The 26,090-nt window shown below is 42.3% G+C and overlaps 1 protein-coding gene across 1 annotated transcript; it reads right to left on the reverse strand.

The window, feature by feature from the left end:
• Positions 1 to 296: 296 nt before the first annotated feature.
• On the reverse strand, positions 297 to 7,137 carry LOC306743209 (putative beta-lactamase-like 1; the record flags this gene model as incomplete). The annotated part of the gene is made up of 6 exons (XM_079225704.1): positions 297 to 1,275; positions 1,465 to 1,570; positions 4,430 to 4,650; positions 5,040 to 5,197; positions 5,304 to 5,407; positions 7,032 to 7,137. The coding sequence occupies 6 exons, from the start codon at positions 7,135 to 7,137 to the stop codon at positions 297 to 299; spliced, it is 1,674 nt and encodes a 557-aa protein (XP_079081830.1).
• Positions 7,138 to 26,090: the final 18,953 nt, after the last annotated feature.

Raw genomic sequence — 26,090 nt, forward strand, 5'->3', positions numbered from 1 at the left:
AACACGTCTAAGGAAACATTTAAACAGTACTGTCATCAGTGTTGCTTTGCTTGTATTAGTTCAAAGACATTTGGATATGACTATATCATTGAATTGGGACAGTAGTACAACAATTGTATTAAATGAATAATAATAAAAATACAAGTTCAGATTAACCATATAAACCTTAGCAAGAGAGCATCACATGACCAGTGACAAAACAGTTGAAAACTGCCATGTGTGCCATATCAAGTTCCCCACTGCATGTGTCCTTAACGTAACCCTCAGTCAGTGTGGAACTGGTTGAGTTCCTGCATTTATGAAGTAAAGTATGGTCTGCCAGCTATCCTGGTCACCTTGTAAGTGTTGAGTCCTGGGGAATCAAACCCTGGCGACACGCCTTTCCTGTTGAAGAGGTAAAAGTTGAAAAGCTGTCTGTCCTGTGCCTCCAGGGAGACAGAAGCACTGTTCACCTTTAGTTTGCAAGGGTATGGGCTCTCAAACACCACCCTGAACACCCTATCCTGCAGGTAATCCAGCCGAATAGTTCGGTACTTGGAGGGGACAGTTGTGTCCACCTGTGGTCCAAACTGATGCATGACCAGCACCCCGTCTGAGTCCACCTTAATCTCATAGAAGGTCATATTCCTGTAAGTGAAAAAGCCCACATAGGGAGCCGAGTTGGGCGGCGGTGTGAGAGTTCGTTGAGCGTTTCTAAAAGCCCTCTCCATTGCGGGGATGAGATAGCTGTAGACCTGGCTCACAAGGTCCTGGTCTGCAGGCCGAACCCCAGCCATCAGGATCACCAGTCCCAGCTTGAGCCGTGGCACCAGGGAGAGGGTGGCCGCATAACCATCCAGGTCGCCGTCCTTCTTCACCACATCATAGCCAAACTGCTCGTTGATCTCCCAAGGTGTGCCGGTGGAGTTGGCAAAGTAGCCGCTGTGGCATCGGAAGAGTGGGGTCAGCATGGTGTTCAGGGTGTCCTGGCGGAGCAGGGTCCCGCTATATGCGCCCAGAAGAGCCATCATGAGCTTGGCCATGTCAGCTGCTGTGGAATACATTTGGCCTGCGGGTCGGTACCAGCCAAGGTCGTAGAGGGGAGCTGGCTGGCCGTTGCTGTATACACCCACAGCCATCTGCCTCTGAATGGATGGATTTATGTTGAAACCAGTGTCCTCCATGCTGAGCCGATCCAGAATGTTGTCTGACACCCAGCTCTCAAAGTCTGTGCCAGTCACCCTCTGGGCCAAAATGTTGGCCAATAAGGAAAAAGCAACATTGCTGTAGTGGCATCTGAGGGAAAAAAGAAAGTAACGTCAGAGAGGCTTGCAAGCTATCTCTGCAATGCAAAATACAAAAAGGATCATTGTTCTATACATTTAAACCAACCTCCTCTTTCTTTTCAGAATGTACAAATGCACTGAAAAACTAAAGTCACTCGAGTCAAAAATAGAGCAGCACAGGAAGGACACAGAGTCTTACTTGGTGCCGGGATCAGCCACAAGGATATCATCCTGCAACAAATTAAGGGCTGCTTCTGTGTCTCCATTCCAAAGGAGATTAGTTGACCTTAATCTTCTGGGTAACCCTGTAGAAATGTTAGAAAACATCAGTGAGTAAAACTGGTGAATAAATCTGTAAACTATGTCGTCCTTGTACCCCCAAAGTCAGTTAGTTGATCACCATGATCAATACTAAAACACCTGAGACTTTAATAAATGTGATGATCATCCACAGAACCAGACAATCTTTACACCTAGAGTGACGTATCTTAAAATCAACTTGATCACATGATTTTGTGTGGATATGCACAGCCCTCAGAAATACTTCCTCTAACATGAGGGTGATTTTTGTATTAGATGGATCACTATGAATTTTGATGAATAGCTGTCCCTGAAAGACGTGTACCTTCAGCAAGGCATCCTCTGTTAATCCCTCCTTTTCATTCTAAGTGCACAGAGCTGATTAGCTCTATATCTGGACACAGCTCAGTGTAAATATAGCCTCTCTCTCTGTCCATGTGAGCCCAGGTTATCTGAGGTGCTGCAGTGGCTGGTAGAGACTTGTCCTTAACAGAAACAACATGGTGAGTATGACAGTTTAGACCTACATTTTGTACTTCCTTCACACACTGGTGCTGATCTATTTGACGGTGATGAAATGGGATGATAGGATGTTGACACAGTTACACAATGCAACAGCTTTGTTATTAACTTGCCACTTCAAGAAGCGCAAGGCATGGATATACAGTGTTAATTTCTGTAGATGTTCACAACCAATGCTCTACAGCCTGAAATCTAAGGCATTCTTAGTCTATTGGATGTTTCTGCACCTCACAATGTATGTCAAATGCAGGGTTTCGTGGTAATGCAGGATTTCTATGGATGTATCTTCTGTATCAACGCCTAAAGATAGGGAGTGGAGGTCAGGATGGTCGATGATGGTGAAGTGCATTTGACTTTCATGAGAAAAACTAGAGTCAAAGACCAGCAGTTATTGTTTGCTTGTTTAGCCCTAACTGCAATCTTCCATTGACAGCATCATCTCCCCGTACCAGCAGTAGAAATAGGGTGTGGCAGTGGGGCAGGGTTTGCGCTCAGCTGCAGAGGGAACGGAACGAGGGGGTGGTTCAGGGAACGGGTGTGAGCATGAGGTGTAATTGGCCTCAGCTGGGGGCAATCTGTGTTTGTGTGTCTCTCCCCCCAATATAAACAGCAGTAGCGGCTGTGGAACGGGAGAGCTGAGAGCGGAGTGGACATGGCCGAGACAGCCGAAGCCGCCATCATAACGAGGCGGGTGCCTTCAGGGAGAGTGCACAGCGAAATAAACGTCATTACTAATCAAGCCCAGCATGTTGCCCTCTTGTGTACCTGGCCGAGACTCTCGAGAGTAACAGGGTCGTGTTACATAGGGCCACTGCACCCACCACGTTCCCACAATCACACTTTACAAAGAGATTGGTCGAGTTTTGCCCAAAATATCCAGTGACAAATATGTTTTGCCAAAGAAAACTGGAGTTCAATTGAAACAGTTAACAGTTAACTTGTTGTTTCCATGATTAAAAGATGTTGTTTTAAAAGTTGCTTCATAAGTGGACTCTGTCCCTGCAATCATGATTGATGCTTATTTTGAAATGTGCTTTTGGCCAGTGTTCTGCCTCATTTGCTCTCCACACGGTCTGTTTACCTGCGTTCAACCAAAGCCTGCTCTTACATGATTGGTCAATACTACACAGACTGCAAAGGGAAACCAGCTCACTTCTGATACCAAAGTATTGTCTCATAGCCAACTATTCTGCATATGAATGAAGAATCTGCAAAAAAAGTAATATTTTACTATATTATAAAATGAAATCCCCATTATTATATTCCCACCTGCCAAGCTGTGATTGGTTGACTGTTTCTCCACCAGGCGAACACCAGAACTAATTTAATCACTGAACAAATCAGAGCTTTATAGTGGTGATTCAGAGATCTGGAACCAGGTTCCACATTTATTTGATGTATGTTCCATTAAAGCTTTAAAGTTACTACTTAGTAACTTTAATAAAAAACTTAAACTGTCACTATATCTTCACAGTAGTACATGTGACATATAATCTGTAAAAAGAAAGTTCGCTCCAGTTGGTGGGCGGCTGGGTCACAAACTTTCTCATTTTGCAGCTGAGCAGTACACTAATATAATTTTCTGAAAATATTAGAGGCAAAAGAAAGGCAATGTGGGAACATAATCTTGATGAGCGTAATGTACTCCTTGGCTCTGATTGGTTGTGCCATCCAGCGCTGCAGGAATGAGTTCTAACACGCTAAATGTAGTTGTTTTTTGCACTTTTTGGGGGGGTTAGCTGCCTATATAAAGGCTGTGGTTAACACAAGCTGACGAGAATTTAACGTGTTGTTCAAAGACATGAAATACATCAGTAAATATCCCACAAGCTCTTATGGATCTTAACAGGCGGTTGCTAATGAGTGGCTCAATGAGAAGGTCACCCCGCCTCCAGCTTAGTGGCGGCGACGTGAAGTCATGCAACCGTTTGTTTATCGCCTAACTTCAGCCTTTTACTTCTGCTGATTGTATTGATGCTTCAAAATCTTAATAATTGGTGTTCATTTGTGAAGCTGAACAAATCATGTATCATACACATTTGTTTTCGACAGAGCTATAGTTATGCAATAATCCAAAATCCAATAGAAAAAGCCCATTGGATTTTTGTTGAGGGCACCAGTGTGATGCCAACTTCTGAGTTTGCCTACAAATATGTCACCCTGCAGCCCTCTGTTAGGAGCATTCAGAGGAGTCAGAGGAACCAGTTTATATCCACAGGTTACTGTGAGTGGCAGAAGTATGACAAAAAAGGTATGTTTTATTAAAGTGGCCAACTGTAGCTTCAATGTAGATTATCATAGATGGTCACCATGTTTTTAAACACATACAGAAGTGTGGTTACCAGAGAGCTGGCCGACCATCCTCCGTAGGGTGAGTCCAGGGGAGTGGCTGCCGAGGGTCCTGGCTGACGAGGATGCTGGGCCCCCGCCTTTCCACAGAGGGTCCTTAATGGTGAAGTTGTCTGCGTATTTGTCCAGAGGGTCGTCCAGAGAGTCCACCAGGCCGTCCTCCCACAGTTTGTACAGCATCAGTGTGGGGAAGATCTTAGAGAGGCTCGCAATTCTGCAATCACAGTGATTAAAGTTATCGCAACACATGCGTGTATCCTGCTTTGAAAATACATAGCGTCCCCACTGCTGCTGCACAGATCGGATGTAAGCACTTCATGTATTGAGTGGTTCAGTCTCATTGATCACTGATCCTATATTGCACTTACTTAATACAATGATGTCTAATCCTAATTCTAACTCTAAGCCTCAGATCAGATGCAAGTCGACAGAAGAATTAGACTGCAGGTTACATCATGTGGGAATTATTATTGTTCAGATGGAGCTGGCTACCATTATTATTAATGAATAGGTATGTGGCATTGAGACAAATCACCACTTCCCGTTTGTCGTATCTCTGTCATATTTTATATTAATCTCTTCCACACCAGTTGTAAATCTCACCTGTACACTGTGTACTCATTGGGTGCAGATGATGAGGGGTCGCTTATGTTCTTCTTGCCAAAGTTTCCATTCCACAAAACAGAGTCATTTAAAACCACGATGGCGGATATGGCTGGCAGCTTGGTGGGGTGAACGCTCTCCCTCAGGAGTACGTCGATCTGTTAGGAGAACATTCAGTAAGAAAACTACAAGCATACCCAGAATTATGTCATATAACAAAACATTGTTATATGATGAAGGAAAAGGAGATACAAATAGATTGACCTTTTCTAAGGCCACTCTCAGCGATGTGATGGGATGTGTGAGGGGCACAGGCTCAGGGAAGAGAGGGCACATCTCCTCTACTGCCTCTGGTTGTCCAACCACTTCTGTGAAAAAGGGAAAGAGCCAAAGTTGTCACATATGGCACATGTAGACATATGTCTGTTGGGGATATATATGTATTTTGTATAACAATGTGTATTGTTATAACCAGAGATGCACAGTTAGAAGGTTTTAGCAGGTCCCAGGTGCGACTGGATAACTTCTTGAGCTTGATGTATTTCAAAACGATTTGAAAAGATTTTTTAACCATTTGTGAAACTTATATTTTTGTTGTCAATCCTAGAGTCAGTGATTGACTAGTTACAGGACATTTAGCCTAGCTTAGCACAAAGACAGGACGCAGGGGGTAAACTTCGAGCCTAGCTCAGTCAAGAGTGAGCAACAACTTAAATGCTGTCTATTGCTCATGTTGCATCTTGTGTTATTAACACATGCAGAACACAAAAACATTCAGCGTTTGGTTGTATGAACGCTCAGGAAAAAGGAGAAAGAAGTTGGGTTTAATCATGAACATGACCTGCATGCTTGCCTTTATTGGGATTTGATGGACATGTTTGATTGATGATCTTTTCTTCCCCATGAATGATCTCTTCATCGTCTAGTTTTCTAGTCTTGTTTAGTTATCCTTTCTTCTTGTTTCTTGTTTAGTTATTTTGTCTTGTTTCTTGTTTAGTTATCCTTTCTTCAAAAATCTGTTTAATAGATCTCCATATTTCTCCCTCAAGTAAGCGTAAGAAAATGGAAAGCTTAAAACAATACGTCACTTATATTATGTGCAGCATGTTAAAGGGTTAATTCACTGAAATAATGAAAGAAAACACTGTTAGTGTACAGATAGTGTGCAGATAGTTTTGGTTTTACTTGACCAGGTTCTAGGAAGTCTCAACCGCAACACAATGGAAGTAAATGGGATATCGTTTATAATGTTTACAACTGAAACGTTTTTCAATGTATTTTTTACTGGTCTTTTTAATCAAGGTAAATGACAAATGTGCTTCTAAAAGTGCAGAAACCCCCCTGTCCAGTTGGGTGGCTGATTAACTAATTAATTGCCACACCTTATACCTTATTACTAATACAGTACACTATCTAATAGTCTTGTGATAGGACAGTATTCTTCAGTTTGTAAAATATTTACTAAAGTTAAGGTGCTAAAATCATGATTTATAGTATTAGTAGTAGTTGGTAGGGAATACAGGTTTTAGATACAACAACAATGCAGAATGTGCACTAGCTGTAAAACAATCATACTGTACAGTTTTTTATGAAGCGCTGTAAATATCTGCTTTCATTTCCCAGGAGTAACAGGTAAAGATGAGTGTTTTTTTATTGTGTGACCTCATGTTTGTCACAGTCAGACAGTACACTCTGAACACTGAGACAAATTCAGAGGTATACACACAACGCATGAGCAACTGAAGGCAGAGGCTGTTGTCATTGCTCAGCTGCACCTTTGCTCCTCCGTCTCTCAGCAGGAGTTAAAATCAGCTTTAACTTCTAATTCTGCTGCTACTATTTCCAGCTTCATGTAATCCTGCTGCCGCTCCTGCAAACGAGCAATTACACCAAAGAGACTCAGGAGGCGAGGGCCCAAAAGTAGTTCCAGGTTGGAGAGTCATGTGTGGGTGTTCTGAAGGTGTAAATGTGTGTTGGTCTGATAGACTTTACCTGTCTTCAGCTTTGGCATCCTATACTGCCATATGAAGCAGCAGGTCATGACCACGGAGAGCAGGAAGAAGACCACCATGCCCAGCATGGTCCATTTCACCTTCATCTCGTCTTCTGGTTCTTATGGGTAGCAGTTTCAGTCTAGAAAAAACAATGTTAGTGTTAGTAAAACGTACTGAAGAATGAGTGTTCCTCAACATAAAGCACAAGCCTCTTTCAGCTTTTTAATAACGTTTGACAAAGACTTTCTTTTACCGTTGACAAGTTCAATTCAAATTCCTCTCACAAATAGCTGCAGGACAGATAGTTTATCTCACCAAAAGAGGGGAAACAAGCAGCAGATGTCTCTCATTGTCTTTTTGTTATTCCTCATCTTTAGACAGCTAAAATCCACAATTTCCTTTTCTGCGAGGTCCACAGTGGAGAAGCCAGCAGGACTACATGAAGTCAGCTGGACTGCTCCTGAGCAGTCAGAGCATTACCTATGCACTTAATCCTGTGGCTCCAGATGAAGGGCTGAATCTGCCACTCCACCGTGACATCATAATCTGCTGGGAGATTCAGCCGCAAGCCAAATGTATAGAGGGCTGTGGAACGTAAACCTGCTAAGCACTCATTCTCTACAGTCAAATCATCTCACATCCTCTGAGGTTAATTCCACACATGCATCACTCATCCAGTGGATGCACTCCATCACCATATCAGAGGGATGAGGGTTAGATGTCACAATTTAGGAGCACAGGTCTGATGGTCATGTGCAGAGAAATTTCAATTTTAATCTTAAAGAGCATTTTAAATAAATGTGCTCAGTAGAGCCAGGATGAGTTCTGCAAATAGCACTTTTTAAGTTGGATGGTTTGTGGTAAGTGCTGACTGCTCGTGACAGTTCAGCCTGATAAAGAGTCTCACTTGGTCCTGCTGGTGGTCCCTGTCTCCCAGTGAGGTGGAGGAGGATTCTCCTCCTTTGTCCTTTGTCCTCTCCACTGATCACTATGCTGTAAGTGTTTCAAGTTTTACATTATTTATTGTCATATGCACAGCAATTACAAAGTATTTTCATGGCATGGAAACTCTAAGATATCAGGCTCCCTACAAAAATACTTATTAAATATAGGTATAAAAAGAATTAGTTAGACAGAATTGAATCAGGAATGTAGTAATATACGTAATGAGAAGAAATATGTAAACATGTTGTGAAACAGTCAAAGTACATAAATTGAGCGTATAAGAGGTTAGAGGTTAGATGGGCTCGTTGTGAGTGGGCTTCCTGCTCACTCTGGTCTGTATGCTGCTTGTGACGAGAGGACCAGCGTATCACTCATCTCAACGTGATGTCACTGATGTGTGGATGTGGAGCAGGACAGCTTGTTCAAAGTGTCGCCCCCATACCAGTATCTAATATCAGCTGAATCAGGAGCTGTTGTCAGGGCGATCTGTTACCTCTCCAGCCACTAGATGGAGCTGTAGACTTCAAATTAAATAAAGAAATCCATCACGCTGTCTCTCTATTGTACTCTAAGAGCATTCAACCTTAACGGGTTGGATTACTGACAAAGTCCATGTACAGGTTTTTTTAAATCATGGATTATACAATAATTCCTCAACTCACACATATAATAAGAATATGTCGTATCAACATTTATCTTTATTTTTTTAGTCTTGTGTCTCAGTTATATAACATAGATGTCACTGTATTCACACATATAATGTGTTTGTATTGTGTGTATGTACACTTTTTTGTGTAATTGCTATTTGGACAACACAATAGTGAGTAGCCATTAGTCATGAGACTCCAGACCACATGCCCACAGGTCATTCTCTGTTCTCATCAATCTTTATTTACAGCACAAGCATGATCAGACATCACAGCTCAAACAAATAATGGGAATTACATATGAAAATGCATTTCATGATAAATTCACCAACATACATAGCACATTTTGGTTCCATACAATGTTTTTAACGGTTTTGTAACGTTTGCTCTTTTAATATGTAACCATACTGATGAACATTTGTTTGGAGCATGTGGCCAGATATTACACATTGCACCTTTAATTAATGTTTTTTTTTACGTGCTATTTTCAATAAAATGCACAACATTTCAGAACAGTGACTTTAGTTTTAATAATTAATTATTTCACAAAATGTTGGTTGATTCACGTATCACAATCTATATTTATCTACTACATCCATATTCATTTACTTCATGATGTATTTTCTATTATTCTAATGTTGAACACTTTGGGGCTCCATATCATACAAATATAATCCCTTTAGCTAACAACAGCAGAAAATCTGCAACAATGCAAAGTACAGTGCTTAAATAAATAAATAACAATAGCTTTACAAAAACTACAATATGATTTTAAAATGTTGGTTTATTTGTCTAACTTCAGCTGGAGTTCTGCCCACCTACATGCCTGTTCCAGTCAAGGAAGCCTGGGAGAAGATTGATTAAGAATGTGGGCAGAAATGGAACTTTCCCAATTGCTGGTGAGTGATGGATGGCAGCATTTGGTGATTCAGGTCCACACTGCTCCAGATCAGCCTTTACAATTCATAAAGTTTATGTTGTTACATGTAGATGATGCCAGAAACCTTTTTTTTTTTCAGATTGTGGACATGGGTGCGTTTGGCCGGTGGAGTCCTGAAAATGAAATTGAATTGAGGTCTGTTGGAGATGAGGAGTAGAGAGCGGAGATATGTGGGGGTTTGTATAGATGAACTGGTACCAGTGGATTTATCTGCGGGTATGGAGAGATGGCCAGTTGACCAGAGCAGTGGTTCTCAAATAGGGGTACGTGGACCCGTGAAGGCACTCCATATATTTAAAATGAGCATTCATTAAAAAAAAAACTTTAAAAATAGTTATTATAGTCATAGTTATAGTATATTATTATAGTTATTATTATCAGTAACAAATGCCTTTTTTCCTTTTAAACAGAAGAAAGTCCATGTACTACAAACTTTGTGAACAAATGTAAAGGCCATGTGTGTGGGTGGGTTTGTGGGTGGGCGTGTTATGATTAATTATTTTTCCTTATTTTCAATTTCTTCCTTTTTTTATTAGTTGTATTTCTTCTCATTTGTTCACTTTACCTTCCTGTCACTTTATGCATTACTATTGCAAACAGATCAACACACACAAAAAAATGAAAATACTTGTTCGCTGATCCCTGTCGTCATATTGTGCACATTCTCTACTAAAGTACATTTATAAAGAAGAAGAAAAAAAAAGTTATTTAATTAATATTCAATGAAATATAAGTGTAAGTTCATGAACCAAATTGTATATATTCTATATTAAACCAGACACTGATGGCACTGCGCTGTGTATTACATATTTTCTTCAACCCAAAATGCTTTGCACTGGTCAGGGGGTACTTGGCTGGAAGAAATATTTCACATGGTACTGTTGAGGATTGGGTTATGTAAAGTACGAGTTCTTCTCTTTTCTTTTCATTTTCTCTTTTGCATTATAACTAAATTTTTTTGAGTGAATAGTTTTTATGACGCTGCATTATAACTAAATTGTTTTAAATTAAATAGTATTTTATCACGCTGCATTATAACTAAATTGCTTTGAGTGAATAGTTTTTAACACGCTGCATTATAACTAAATTGTTTTGAGTGGCTGCCCACTGCTCCCTATCCAGGGATGGGTCAAATGCAGAGAAGAATTTCCCCAAGGGGATTAATAAAGGATACTTTCTTTCTTCTTTCTTCTGAATATTTTTTATCATGATGCATTATAACTAAATTGTTTGAGTGACTAGTTTTTATCACGATGCATTATAACTAAATTGCTTTGAGTGAATAGTTTTTGTCACGATGGATTATGACTAAATTGTTTTGAGTGAAATAGTGTTTTATCACAATGCATTATAATTAATTGTTTTGATTGAAATAGTCTTTTTATCATGCTGCATTATGCTAATTGTTTTGAGTGAAATTGTGCTTAAATACACTGTAGTACATTCCTGTTATTTTTATGACATTTTTATGACATTTATATATGGTTATATTAGATAGCATCCTGTTGTAGACGGAAGACGGGTCTAAATATGGTCCTGTTTTTTATCAGCTGACCTTGAGTAGCTTTTGCAGCTGCAACCACTTAAACACGCTATTGAGCATGTGACCAAGGTCAAAGCAGATTTTAATCACATGCACCTGTTACTCCCACTATGTTTTGACAGAGATCTTCCCACACACTTGCCTATATATACTGTGATAACTGTGCACTTCTTCAGTTCTTCTCTGACTCTGTCCCAGAGACTGAACCACTTTCTTACACTTGTAATTACTGGTAACTGTTTCTAAGCGCTGCGGGGAATTCCTATAAGACAAAAAAGAAAAGAAATTACAATGTGACTTTTGCTCTTGTAGCTTTTCTTGTAGCTCTTGTTGATGTTTCTTCATGCTTATTTATTGCACAGCCTCTTTTAGGCTTTTCGTGTGTGTGTTCTGCTGCAGCAGAAAGACCGCTGTAATGCCTTCTGCTGCGCACACGGCTCTGCTGCAAAAGAACACACACACGAAAAGCCTAAAAGAGCGCTGTGCAATACATAAGCATGAAGAAACATCAACGCTGGTGTGTTGTGGTCATCGTGCTTTGGGAAAATCAAGTCGGGAACAGAGAGGCGTTACAGCAGTTTGTACGCGCTGTGCGGACCGCTGCCTGCCGTGTTCTGCTGAACTACAGCGACACACAACACTTGCTGTGCTGCGCTGGTCAATTCCACGCCTCCCCCACTGATCCCAAAGACAAGGGCGGCACTTTTTTTATTTTTTTTATTTCCGTAATATACCGCAAAACACTGAAAAGCTCCACTTCTTAGCGGTTTAGAATCCTAAAGCGTAAAGCGTTAACTTTAGAAGAATTACAGTAATATGAATCACTTTCTGTCGCCGGAGACAGGGTTTGTACTACAACAGTTTTAGAGTTGTATAATGAACTGACAGCTGCATGCAGAGTATTTTTCCTCAGTATAACTAACATAACTAACCACATTCGACCCACGGAACTGCGCCACCCTGCGCGCTCATGTCATGTGACATACAGGGTTCTGTCTGTCAGCCTCCTGCCATCCTCCTGCATTGATCCCTTCTGTCACAATGAGTGGACCCAAGAAAAGACAAGTCGACAGTGAGTGCAGAGTCTTTAATGAGTGGACTGCTAAGTATTTTTTCACCGAAGTACGATCAGAGGCAGTATGTCTTATTTGCCAAGAAACCATTGCAGTATTCAAAGAATACAATATTAGCCGCCACTTTTCCGCCAAGCATGCTAACTATGCTAGCCAACAGTCAACGACAGAACGGGCAGCTACTGCTAAGAGGTTGGCCAATTTAAAGAGTCAGCAAAATATTTTTCTCCGCCAAACTGCTATACAAGAATCAAGCACCAAGGCAAGTTTTTTGCTCGCATTCAAATTAGCAAAAGCCAGCTAGCCTTTCTCTGAAGGAGAGTTTTTGAAAGAATGTATGGTAGAAACAGCAGGTCTCTTATGTCCAGAGAGCAAAAAAAATTTGAAAAATTGAGTTTATCACGCAGAACAGTGACTCGGCGTGTAGAACAAATTGATGAAGATTTAACCAGCGAGTTGAACAAAAAAGCTGAGTCATTTACGTTATATTCTCACACCGCCCCCTGCCGGCCTCGCCGTCGTCTAGTGTAGAGCCACGGGTCTCACACCGCCCAGCACCCTCTGTGGCGGACCACAGGCTCCCCACCTTCCCTTTGGCTCCAATAATCTGTTTTACCAGATACTCATACTCTCATGTGGTCTGCATTTGGGTCCTAAACATTGTCCTCCCGTGACAGGTTCACACAAACACTCTCCATCCATCTGATACTGGCCCGGCCCATCTGTCAAATTTTTGTCCCCTGAGCCAAAAAGTTTGCCCACCCCTGAGATAAAGGATGCTCGTATTGTGTTAAAATAAAGAGTGTTGTGAGTAGTTTATGTTTGTGTTTTTGAATTGGCCACAGTCTTCAGCAAAATCCCAATGTTAATGGGAACGTGAGCACAGCGACACAATTCAACACAATGTTGTTAGCTAGTGGCTAACCTGCAGAGCTGGAACTGGAGAGATGAGCTGTGTGGCTGGACAAGGGAACATGGCGGCAGACTTACAAAGGACTCTGTGAAGTAAACAAGACTTTTAGTTTTTATCCTGCATTTTTGGGACTTTTGCATAATGATCTTGTTTACCTCTCATCCTTTTTACACAAGGCCTTGTTGTTATGTTGTCATTCCACATGATCTTCATCCGCCAGGAGATTCAGTGAGGGAGCGTGACATGCTTCTAGCATCAGCAGTGAAGCAGGCGCTGTACCAGACCCTTAAAGTGAGTGAGCTGAGCCGAAAAGGCAAAGCTTTCGATTTACCAGTTGATCTATGTTCCAACCCTCACCTATGGTTGTGAGTTTGGGTATTAGATCATCAACAGAAGAGATAAAGTGGAGCTCAGACATCCAGTGGGAGCCGCTGCTTCTATGCGTAAGGGCCTGGTGAACTTGTTCTGGCATTTGATCAGGACGTTTCCCTAGAGGTTTTCTGGGCACTTCCAACCCGGAGGAGGGTTCCCAAGGAAGAGTTGGGAAATGTTTCTGGGAGAGGGACTTCTGGAATGCCTTGGCTAGCCTGCTGCCGCCGTGACCCATCCATGGATAAACAAAAGACTATGGATGATGGATGGATCTGTCACAGAGCAAGAACAAAAATCACATGAAGAAGTCAATTGAACCATTTGACAAAAGGAGCAATAGAAAATAACCAAAGCAGGGATGAAGAATTAGCTGCTATGTCTGAGGCTGCAGGAGGCAGTGCTCCTTGTCCAGAGATGTGACACTCTGCACGACATCATTGCGGTCATACGGTTAAGATTAGCATCGCCTCGACGTATACAAAAAGGAAGCATCTACCTTTATCAAACACTGATTTAATGCACCATGCTGAGGGATGGAGGGGCTAAGGCAGTGGTTCTCAAACTTTTTTTGTCACTCCCCACTTTGGAGGAAGAAAAATGTTCATGCCCCACTACAAAAAAAATGCCTATTGTGGCTGCAATTAACCTGTTTTGCACTGAATATCTTTTTAAGATAATAACAATAAGGTGCAACCTGTGCAAAACAAAACAACATGAGTGCAGATATGTGTGAGCTATCACGTTGTATCAGTATTAGTGGCTGCAATGAGCTGCCTTCCTCAACAACTCTTTTTAAAACAGGGTTGTAGATTTGATACGACCGCTCTCAATTCATGCTCAATGTTGAACTTACATCTGATCTCATGGATATCGACAAGTTGCGCAAGTGTAACCTGTTAACGGCGTAACAACGTTTTATGTCTGTGTACTTTTGTACTATGTAAAGTTATCATGTTCATGGAGAAAGAGGTCGTCCTGAAACCACAAGGTAGCGGTTCATCCCTGGTCTCTATAGTTTCAGTTGCTTTATTAAATCATTGATAATCCCTCTGTTCTTCGTGTTTGTTGCCTGTCTGTCAGACCGTGACAGCAGATGCTGTCAAATGTATACTACCTTTACATCTCTGTGTTGGCTGTTGGTCACACTTTAGTCTGCTGTTAAAGTGGCAGGTTATTTAGTATTTGAAGCCTAATATCGTCGTGGAGTCTATAGCGCTTTTTCTTGTTATTTATGGTGGACTTTTAGTTTCATGTAATTGTTTTGTTCTCTTTTCTGTTTAACACTAGTGAGGTTACACATAGGAAGGTTGGTTAATCTATATGTGGGAGTCAGTTATATGCATAGGCTGTAAATCTCCGTGTATAGAAAAGGTTTTTTATTTTTGTTAGGCGTTACTGACTGTTCCTCAACAGAGAACCAAAAAATAACAGGAGAGGGTGACAGATATGCATATGCACAGATAGATACATATTATACCCCACAAATAGAATGTTCCCACGTTCCTTAAATGTGACCAGTGAGAGAAGAAATAAAAGCCCCCCCCCCAGAAACTCCATAAATGAGCCTCAAATGTTTGCAAAGGTGTTATATTTCTCTTTAACTACATAAGTAAGTTTCTCAAGGGCAAGGCACCGCAGCAGTCCCTCTATCCACTTTTGTTTGCTCGGCCTGTGGACAGACATAAAAGAGTATGACTATCATAATCATACAAATCTGAAATCTTTGCGATACCTCTGTCTGCCCCATAACTAAAAACCAGGGTTGTTAGTACCTGGTGTAAAGTTTCTGTTCTCCCAAATAGGTGAATATTGGGATAGAGGAGTTTTTTCCCCAAGGTAACTTAACAGCTCATGCCATACTGTCAGCGTATTTTTAACAAAGGGCTTTGCCGTATGTTTCTTTAAAGTGGTTAAGTTTGCTGAATAAAGGTAGAGATGTAAGGGGATTTTTGAAGTTGTGGTTTTCTCCATTCTTATCCAGTGCAGCGTTGACTGGTGTTCAAACCAATATGAGGCTGCTCGTAGTTGGGCAGCCAATAGTATCTCTGGATGTAAGGGAGTTTTAACCCCCCTCTGTCATATGGTAGGTATAACAGGGTCATGCGCAGTCTTGAGCACCTATCGTTCCAAATGTACTTACAAAACAGCTGCTTCATTTTACTAAAGAAATTAGAAGAAAAAAAAAGCATGCCATTGATATCTCTATCTGAAATGCCTTTATGTTATTTGTTTTGTGCCTTGTTTTGTTTTGTTTTGTTCTGTTCTGTTCTGTCTTTGTGTTTGTTTGTGCATTGTGGAAAAGACAACAATAGAATTCTTTGTAAAAAAAGAAAAGGAATTTATTGTTGATTCAGATGAAGGAGCACACTGCTCCTTCATTAAGGATGGGTTAAATGCAGAGAATAGGGGATTAATAAAGGATACTTTCTTATAAACAGTGTCTCTAGGAGGGTGGGTGCTAACCTTCTATGACGATGCTGTCTGTCTGTTATCAGCTGTAACCACCGTATGAGCAGAGCGACAGCCGCGAGAAAACCAGAGGAGCGCGCTCACATGCACTCACATGGACTCACATGCACTCACATACACTCACATGGACTCACATGGACTCACATGGACTCACATGGACTCACATGCACTCACATGGGCTCACATACACTCACATACACTCACATGGACTCACATACACTCACATGGACTCACATACACTCACATACGCTCACATACGCTCACATACACTCACATGGACTCACATGCACTCACATGGACTCACATACACTCACATGCACTCACATGCACTCACATGCACTCACATACACTCACATGGACTCACATACACTCACATGCACTCACATGGACTCACATGGACTCACATGCACTCACATGGGCTCACATACACTCACATACACTCACATGGACTCACATACACTTACATGGACTCACATACACTCACATACACTCACATACACTCACATACGCTCACATACACTCACATAGACTCACATGCACTCACATGGACTCACATACACTCACATGCACTCACATGCACTCACATGCACTCACATACACTCACATGGACTCACATACACTCACATGGACTCACATGGACTCACATGCACTCACATAGACTCACATGGACTCACATAGACTCACATGCACTCACATGCACTCACATGGACTCACATACACTCACATGGACTCACATGCACTCACATGGACTCACATGGACTCACATACGCTCACATGCACTCACATGCACTCACATGCACTCACATGGACTCACATACACTCACATACGCTCACATACGCTCACATACACTCACATGGACTCACATACACTCACATGGACTCACATACACTCACATGGACTCACATACACTCACATGGACTCACATACGCTCACATACACTCACATAGACTCACATGCACTCACATGCACTCACATGGACTCACATGGACTCACATACACTCACATGGACTCACATACACTCACATGGACTCACATGGACTCACATGCACTCACATGGGCTCACATACACTCACATACACTCACATGGACTCACATACATTCACATACACTCACATACGCTCACATACGCTCACATACACTCACATGGACTCACATGCACTCACATGGACTCACATACACTCACATGCACTCACATGCACTCACATGCACTCACATACACTCACATGGACTCACATACACTCACATGGACTCACATGGACTCACATGCACTCACATAGACTCACATGGACTCACATAGACTCACATGCACTCACATGCACTCACATGGACTCACATACACTCACATGGACTCACATACACTCACATGCACTCACATGCACTCACATGCACTCACATACACTCACATGGACTCACATACACTCACATGGACTCACATGGACTCACATGCACTCACATAGACTCACATGGACTCACATAGACTCACATGCACTCACATGGACTCACATGGACTCACATGCACTCACATAGACTCACATGGACTCACATACACTCACATGCACTCACATGGACTCACATGGACTCACATGGACTCACATGCACTCACATAGACTCACATAGACTCACATGCACTCACATGCACTCACATGGACTCACATACACTCACATGGACTCACATGCACTCACATGGACTCACATGGACTCACATACGCTCACATGATCTCACATGCACTCACATGCACTCACATACACTCACATGGACTCACATGGACTCACATACGCTCACATACACGCACATGGACTCACATGGACTCACATACACTCACATACACGCACATGGACTCACATGGACTCACATGCACTCACATAGACTCACATAGACTCACATAGACTCACATGCACTCACATGCACTCACATGGACTCACATGCACTCACATACACTCACATGCACTCACATACACTCACATAGACTCACATAGACTCACATGTACTCACATACACTCACATGCACTCACATGCACTCACATGCACTCACATGCACTCACATGGACTCACATGTACTCACATACACTCACATGCACTCACATGCACTCACATGTACTCACATACACTCACATGCACTCACATACACTCACATGTACTCACATACACTCACATGCACTCACATGCACTCACATGCACTCACATACGCTCACATACACTCACATGGACTCACATGTACTCACATGCACTCACATGGACTCACATGCACTCACATGCACTCACATACGCTCACATACGCTCACATGGACTCACATGGACTCACATGCACTCACATACGCTCACATGGACTCACATACGCTCACATGGACTCACATGGGCTCACATGCACTCACATAGACTCACATAGACTCACATGTACTCACATACACTCACATGCACTCACATGCACTCACATGCACTCACATGCACTCACATGCACTCACATGGACTCACATGGACTCACATGTACTCACATACACTCACATGCACTCACATGCACTCACATGTACTCACATACACTCACATGTACTCACATACACTCACATGCACTCACATGCACTCACATGCACTCACATACGCTCACATGGACTCACATGGACTCACATGCACTCACATGGGCTCACATACACTCACATGGACTCACATGTACTCACATGCACTCACATGGACTCACATGCACTCACATGCACTCACATACGCTCACATACGCTCACATGGACTCACATGGACTCACATGCACTCACATACGCTCACATGGACTCACATACGCTCACATGGACTCACATGGACTCACATGCACTCACATGGGCTCACATACACTCACATGGACTCACATGTACTCACATACACTCACATGGACTCACATGCACTCACATGCACTCACATGCACTCACATACGCTCACATGGACTCACATGGACTCACATGCACTCACATGGGCTCACATACACTCACATGGACTCACATGTACTCACATGCACTCACATGGACTCACATGCACTCACATGCACTCCCATACGCTCACATACGCTCACATGGACTCACATGGACTCACATGCACTCACATACGCTCACATGGACTCACATGGACTCACATGCACTCACATGGGCTCACATACACTCACATGGACTCACATGTACTCACATACACTCACATGGACTCACATGCACTCACATGCACTCACATACGCTCACATACGCTCACATGGACTCATATGGACTCACATGGACTCGCATACACTCACATGGACTCACATGCACTCACATGGACTCACATGGACTCACATGCACTCACATGCACTCACATGGACTCACATACGCTCACATGGACTCACATACGCTCACATGGACTCACATGGACTCACATGGACTCACATACGCTCACATACGCTCACATACACGCACATGCGCTCAAATGGACTCACATACGCTCACATGAACTCACATGCACTCACATGGACTCACATGGACTCACATACGCTCACATGAACTCACATGCACTCACATGGACTCACATAGACTCACATGGACTCACATAGACTCACATGGACTCACATAGACTCACATGTACTCACATACACTCACATACACTCACATGGACTCACATGCACTCACATGCACTCACATACGCTCACATACGCTCACATGGACTCACATGGACTCACATACACACGCATACACTCACATGGACTCACATGCACTCACATGGACTCACATGGACTCACATGCACTCACATGCACTCACATGGACTCACATACGCTCACATGGACTCACATACGCTCACATACACGCACATGCGCTCAAATGGACTCACATACGCTCACATGAACTCACATGCACTCACATGGACTCACATGGACTCACATACGCTCACATGAACTCACATGCACTCACATGGACTCACATAGACTCACATGGACTCACATAGACTCACATGGACTCACATAGACTCACATGTACTCACATACACTCACATGGACTCACATGCACTCACATGGACTCACATACACTCACATAGACTCACATGGACTCACATACACTCACATGGACTCACATGGACTCACATGGACTCACATACACTCACATAGACTCACATGGACTCACATACACTCACATGCACTCACATAGACTCACATGGACTCACATACACTCACATAGACTCACATAGACTCACATGGACTCACATGGACTCACATGGACTCACATAGACTCACATGCACTCACATGGACTCACATACACTCACATACACTCACATAGACTCACATGCACTCACATACGCTCATATGCACTCACATGCACTCACATGCACTCACATGGACTCACATGCACTCACATGGACTCACATACGCTCACATACACATGCACTCACATACGCTCACATAGACTCACATGGACTCCCATGGACTCACATAGACTCACATGGACTCACATGCACTCACATGGGCTCACATACGCTCACATACGCTCACATAGACTCACATACACTCACATAGACTCACATGCACTCACATACGCTCATATGCAGTCACATACGCTCACATGGACTCACATAGACTCACATGCACTCACATGGACTCACATAGACTCACATGCACTCACATGGACTCACATGGACTCACATCGACTCACATGGACTCACATGGACTCACATGCACTCACATACACTCACATGGACTTACATGGACTCACATGCACTCACATAGACTCACATGGACTCACATACACTCACATACACTCACATACACTCACATATAAAAGCATGCACGGCCAGCCCGGCTATGTTGTCACAGAGGAAGAAAGACTTCATTCTCTTCTCAGATAGACATTATTCCTATCTTCACAGCAATTAGTTGTTTGCATTTATATTAATGTTCAGAATGTTAAATACAGCTCCTATAACTTACAGTTTTTCTCGATTGCTAAGACACATTCCTTGAAGCGGTCACCCATTTTCTCAAAACTATAAACACAAAACCTCATCTTAAAGCACTATTTACAAAACCTCTGAATCCTCTTGCAAAATGAAACTTTCACCTCAAAACAGATTTACCTGTGCTCAAAACCAAACACTGCTCTCAAATCATAAACAAAGTGATCAAAATAATATACACTATCAAGCAGTCAGTAAACAATACATCAATAAATAGAAAACACATTGTTCAAAACATATGGTTCTCAGGGAGAAGTAGATTTTTAATATCAAAACAAATTTCATATGAACGAAAACATGTTCTATCACAGTCGCTCAAAATTCATCAGAAATCACTACTGTGCTTTGCTCTTTGCAATTTCTTTTGTTCCTCCTCCTCCTTGTACCCCTATGTTTACAGTACTGTACCTGCATCTCACCAACGTGTCCTTTGTCTCTGTGATACTGTCATTCTTGTTCTTTGTTGATATGAACCTGCAACCAGTCAACATCTATTGAGCAGTCAGTACTGTAACAAATAGAACGCACCATGTTCAAGGCCATACAATGTGTTTATTGTACATTATACAGCCTACAATGCACTGTAGGCCGACTACAGTATACAATACTACAGTAAACAATACTACAGTATACAATACTACAGTAAAGGGGACAAAAATCAAAGGAGTCAACATGTCATCAATGTTCCTATTCGTCCTCCTCTTCCTCTTTCTTGCCCTCCTCCTCCTCCTCCTCCTCCTCCTCTTCCTCCTCCTCGTCGCCCACCTCGCATACGCACTCGTCCTCTCACATTGTTTCTTCTATCCATTCTCAGACTTTCTCCTTCCCACCTTCAACCTGTTTGCTCTCTAAACTGGCTTATATTGGTTGTGTCACATCATTTGATACAAGTGAAATTGATTTTGAGTGATTGTGTTTAATCAATGAAATGTGTTCTCTATTTGTATTTGATTGTTGCCACTTGTGTTTACCAGTATGGATGACATGTGCATTAGAGGGCAGAATGTGTTTAGAGTTTTGCTAGAAAGTCTAAGTGAGATCTGCAAATTGTGTTTTACCATCATGTGAAATAGTTGAAGGTATTGACAACAGACTGCACAATTAGCTAAATGAGTTCAGGCAACTGAGAACTTTGTTCAGCCAATGGGTTTTAGTGTTTTAGCAATTGAGAAAAACTGTAATAGTTGTATATCTTATCTGCCTCTGCTTTTAAAAATGAAAAATGTGAGTAAGCATACTTTTTTCTTGATTGATCATTGTCCTCATCTTTTCTGTGTGAATGCTGTGCTTGAGTTTAGCCTCTTGTGTGTAAGTGTAGTCTGCCCTCTTTCAAGGTTTCCATGGTGGAGAGGAGGTCATGTCGCACAGGTCGTATCTGTTCTGAGGCACCTGGAAGTTACGCAACATATTTTTATATTCTTCATACATGTGTACAACCATGTATAATTTAAGCCTAATTCATAATTTTGCTATTTTGGTCCATTCTACACACGGTATGGCGACTGTGGCTCAGTCTCAGTCAACCATGTCGATGTCCTGGGCAAGACACTTACCCAAAATGCTCTCGCAAGTGTTTTCACTGCCAAGATGGTTCATACAGGGAATGGATGTACATGCTTGCTTCTAATTAACCTTGCCTCTATCAGCTGCAACATTTAAGTGTTAAACACACTAATGTATCAATCATCTTAATACTATTCTGAAATGAACCATTTTGCCTAATAAGTACTTTTACTTTTGCTATATATTGATGATAATACTTTCATACTTTTACTTGAGTAATAAAACAAATGCAGATATTTGACTTGTAGAGTTCACTACACTGTTGTATTACTGCTATTGTTAGTAAAGGATCTGAGTTTCCCTGTTCTGTTAGTTAAGAACCTCGACAGTGAGAGCAGCCACAGAAAGGCACCAGCTTTACAGCTCAATCTATGACCCTCAAGTCAGGACAGATTACGTCTGATTGGATCGCTGATGGCATGTCTGACCTACAATATGTCGCATTCCTGTCGCCATCTCCCTCGGCCAAGGTTTCCATGGGAACAAGCCCTGGGCTTCTCTAATCTGTTGTTTTGCAACCCTCCCTCATCTGGAGGCAGGCTGGATTCCTTTTTGTCAGGCCCATATTCTTCTGCTCTATTTCCTCCCGGAGTATACTCTCTGGCTCTCTCTTTCCCTCCCCCTCCCTCTGTCTCTTTCTCTATCACTCTCTCTCTCTCTCTCTCTCTCTCTCTCTCTCTCTCTCTCTCTCTCTCTCTCTCTCTCTGTCAATTTTAAATTGCTTTATTGGCATGACAGAATCATTCAATCTGTGGTGGCAGTGTGTACACAAACATTCCTCTCTGGGTCTTCACAATTTTAAATAGCGACCTCTTTAAATGTCATGTTTGTAGTCACAAACTATGTATTTTGTTACAATGTGTTGGCTTTTTTATTTTTGCGATATCTGCTAATTGAATATCTGTTATGGAATTAAAAACAAATGAGTTTATGTTGCATTCAATGTAATTTCCTCAATTGTTATGTATATTCATCTACTTATTTTGTTTCAAATGTTCTAATTGATGAGAAAGACAGGAGCACCTTGATCTTTAGAGAGATCAAGGTGCTTTCGGTCTTTCTTTTGTTCCCAGGTTTTCTGGTCTTGCAAAGTTGCAATGCCTCTTTTGAATTATTCAACATGATTGACAGTGATTATGCAATTTCACAATTTAGTAAATTTATATCACAACTCCCAAACAATGAAGCCTTGGTAGCTGGACATGAGTCTGACACGTGAGCATCAATGTGCTGCGATAACAGCCTCCGCTCTTCTTGTTTCCGGCTTTCCACCAGATGTTGGCTGCAGGTGATTGCTCCCATTCTGACACAAGAGCATCAGTGAGGCCCAACACTGATGTTGGTTGAGTGGATCAGTTCATCCCAAAGAGTTCAATGGGTTTGAAGTCAGCTCTGGGATTGCAGGCCAGTCAAATTCTTTCACACAAGACTGTGAAAACATTATTTAATTTATGGATCTGAACTTTACACTGAGACATTGTCATATTGAAACAGGAATTCTTTCTTACGTAATAGGCACTACATGCTTCATCTGTCATGGAATTTATTGCTTTGCCAAACCTCCCAGATCCACTGATGATTTTGCCTGGTAATTGTATTCCACTGTATGTTTAAGTGTGGTACCTCCTCAAGAGAAATTGTGGTTGGACCTCTATGGTTGATGTCCAGTGCCCATTTGTTACAGAAGGTTTCAGTGAGAGATTCAGCAGGATTTGGTTGGACACAGTAGAACCAGGCCATCTCTGTGAAGAACTTCATTTATTTGCGATGAAGATCTTCAGTAATCCAGGTCTCTCTCTCTCTCTCTCTCTCTCTCTCTCTCTCTCTCTCTCTCTCTTTCTCTCCCTCTCTCTCTCCCTCTCTCTGCTTCTAACTTAGTCAGATAGCTAACTAAGGTTTGTTCACTCTTTCAGTTACACCGATCAGATGATGTCATGTTCGTTGTAAGCCAATCATATTGTTGCTTTCATATGTTAAAACTGTTACTTTCTCTGCAGCTGTCCTTTAAGTATCATATCAATGTGACCATTCACCTCCGATCGTCATCACAACCAGAGCCCAGAGGTCCTTCCACTAAACTCTTCAGAAGTCTCACTTCTCATCACATCTATCCAGATCTTTAACGTTGCTCTACACTACACCACCACCAGACTTGATCGGGGGACATTCCTGTACGGCCCATGGCATCCCTACTCCCTTGGTGGTTGATCACAGTGGTTTCTCTGACCGTCCTTGAACACATCGTAGAACTGAGCGAGCTAGCAAGTTAATGTGGATAACTGGAATGTTTTGAGACTGTAATCCAACACACTGACTGTGTGCCACAAAAAGGATTTCAACCACTTGACTACCGCAACGGGCTTTGATTCTGGAGCCCTCGTGTGTAAGTAGCTTCTAGCTTCCGTGCCTTAGCGCCCTGTCAGGTTCTTGGTATTGGGCTACCTGACCACCTCAGCAGCTTGTGTCTGGGCACCGGAGCCCAACCTGTGCTCAGACAGCCACCTCATTTCACCAAATTCAGGAAGCTGAGAAGGTCATGCCATCATCTGTTGGCACCGCACCCACAGGTCTGAGCGCAACACCGGTCGCTAATTACAGCTTCTTCTGTCGGCCACAAATCACACTCAAAGACTAAGGCTGTAACCATCAAAACCTTAAGTACCACAAATTAAACCCACTTAGGACTGATCCATTACGGCCCATAAATGCAAAGCTGGCTGAGGTCTCTGTCCAACAAGACTTTTATCTTCATTTATTTAAAGATACGGTTCTATGCTCTGGACTGAGGGTTATTTGCTCTGACCTCAGGGTACTATGATCTGACCTCAACGTTCTATGCTCTGACATCAGGGTTCTCTGATCTCAAAGTTCTAAGCTCTGATCGCAGGGTTCTCTCCTCTAACCTCAGGGTGCCATGCTCTGATCTAAAGGATTTATGCTCTGACCTCAGGGTTCTCATACCTCAGGGTTCTATGCTCTGATCTAAAGGATTTATGCTCTGACCTCAGGGTTCTCCTACCTCAGGGTTCTATGCTCTGGTCTAAAGGATTTATGCTCTGATCTCAGGGTTCTCCTACCTGAGGGTTCTATGCTCTGACCTCAAGTTTCTCTGACTTTCAGGGTTCTCTGATCTCAGGGTTCTATGCTCTAATCTCAGGGTTTTCTGATCTCAGGGTTCTATGCTCTGACATCAGAGTTCTATGTTCTGATCTCAGGGTTCTGATCTCAGGGTTCTATGCTCTGACATCAGGGTTCTATGTTCTGATCTCAGGGTTCTATGCTGTGATTTCAGGGTTAATTGCTCTGATATCTAATGCATCTGATCTCAGGGTTCTATACTCTGACCTCAATGCTATATGCTCTGATCTCAGAGATCTATGCTCTCATCTCAAGGTTATATGCTCTGATCTCAGGGTTCTATGATCTGATCTCAGGTTTCTATGCTCTAACCTCAGGGTTCCATGCTCTTACCAAAGTGTTCTATGTTCTGACCTCAGGTTTCTGCTCTAATCTCAGGGTTCTATGATTTTACCTTCAAGAGTATATGCTCTAATCTCAGGGTTCTCCGATCCCAGGGTTCTATGGTCTGACATCAGGGTTCTCTGATCTCAGGGATATGCTCTGATCTCAGGGTTCTATGC

The sequence above is a fragment of the Taurulus bubalis genome, assembly GCF_910589615.1.
Source record: "Taurulus bubalis genome assembly, chromosome: 11".
Taxonomy (NCBI): domain Eukaryota; kingdom Metazoa; phylum Chordata; class Actinopteri; order Perciformes; family Cottidae; genus Taurulus; species Taurulus bubalis.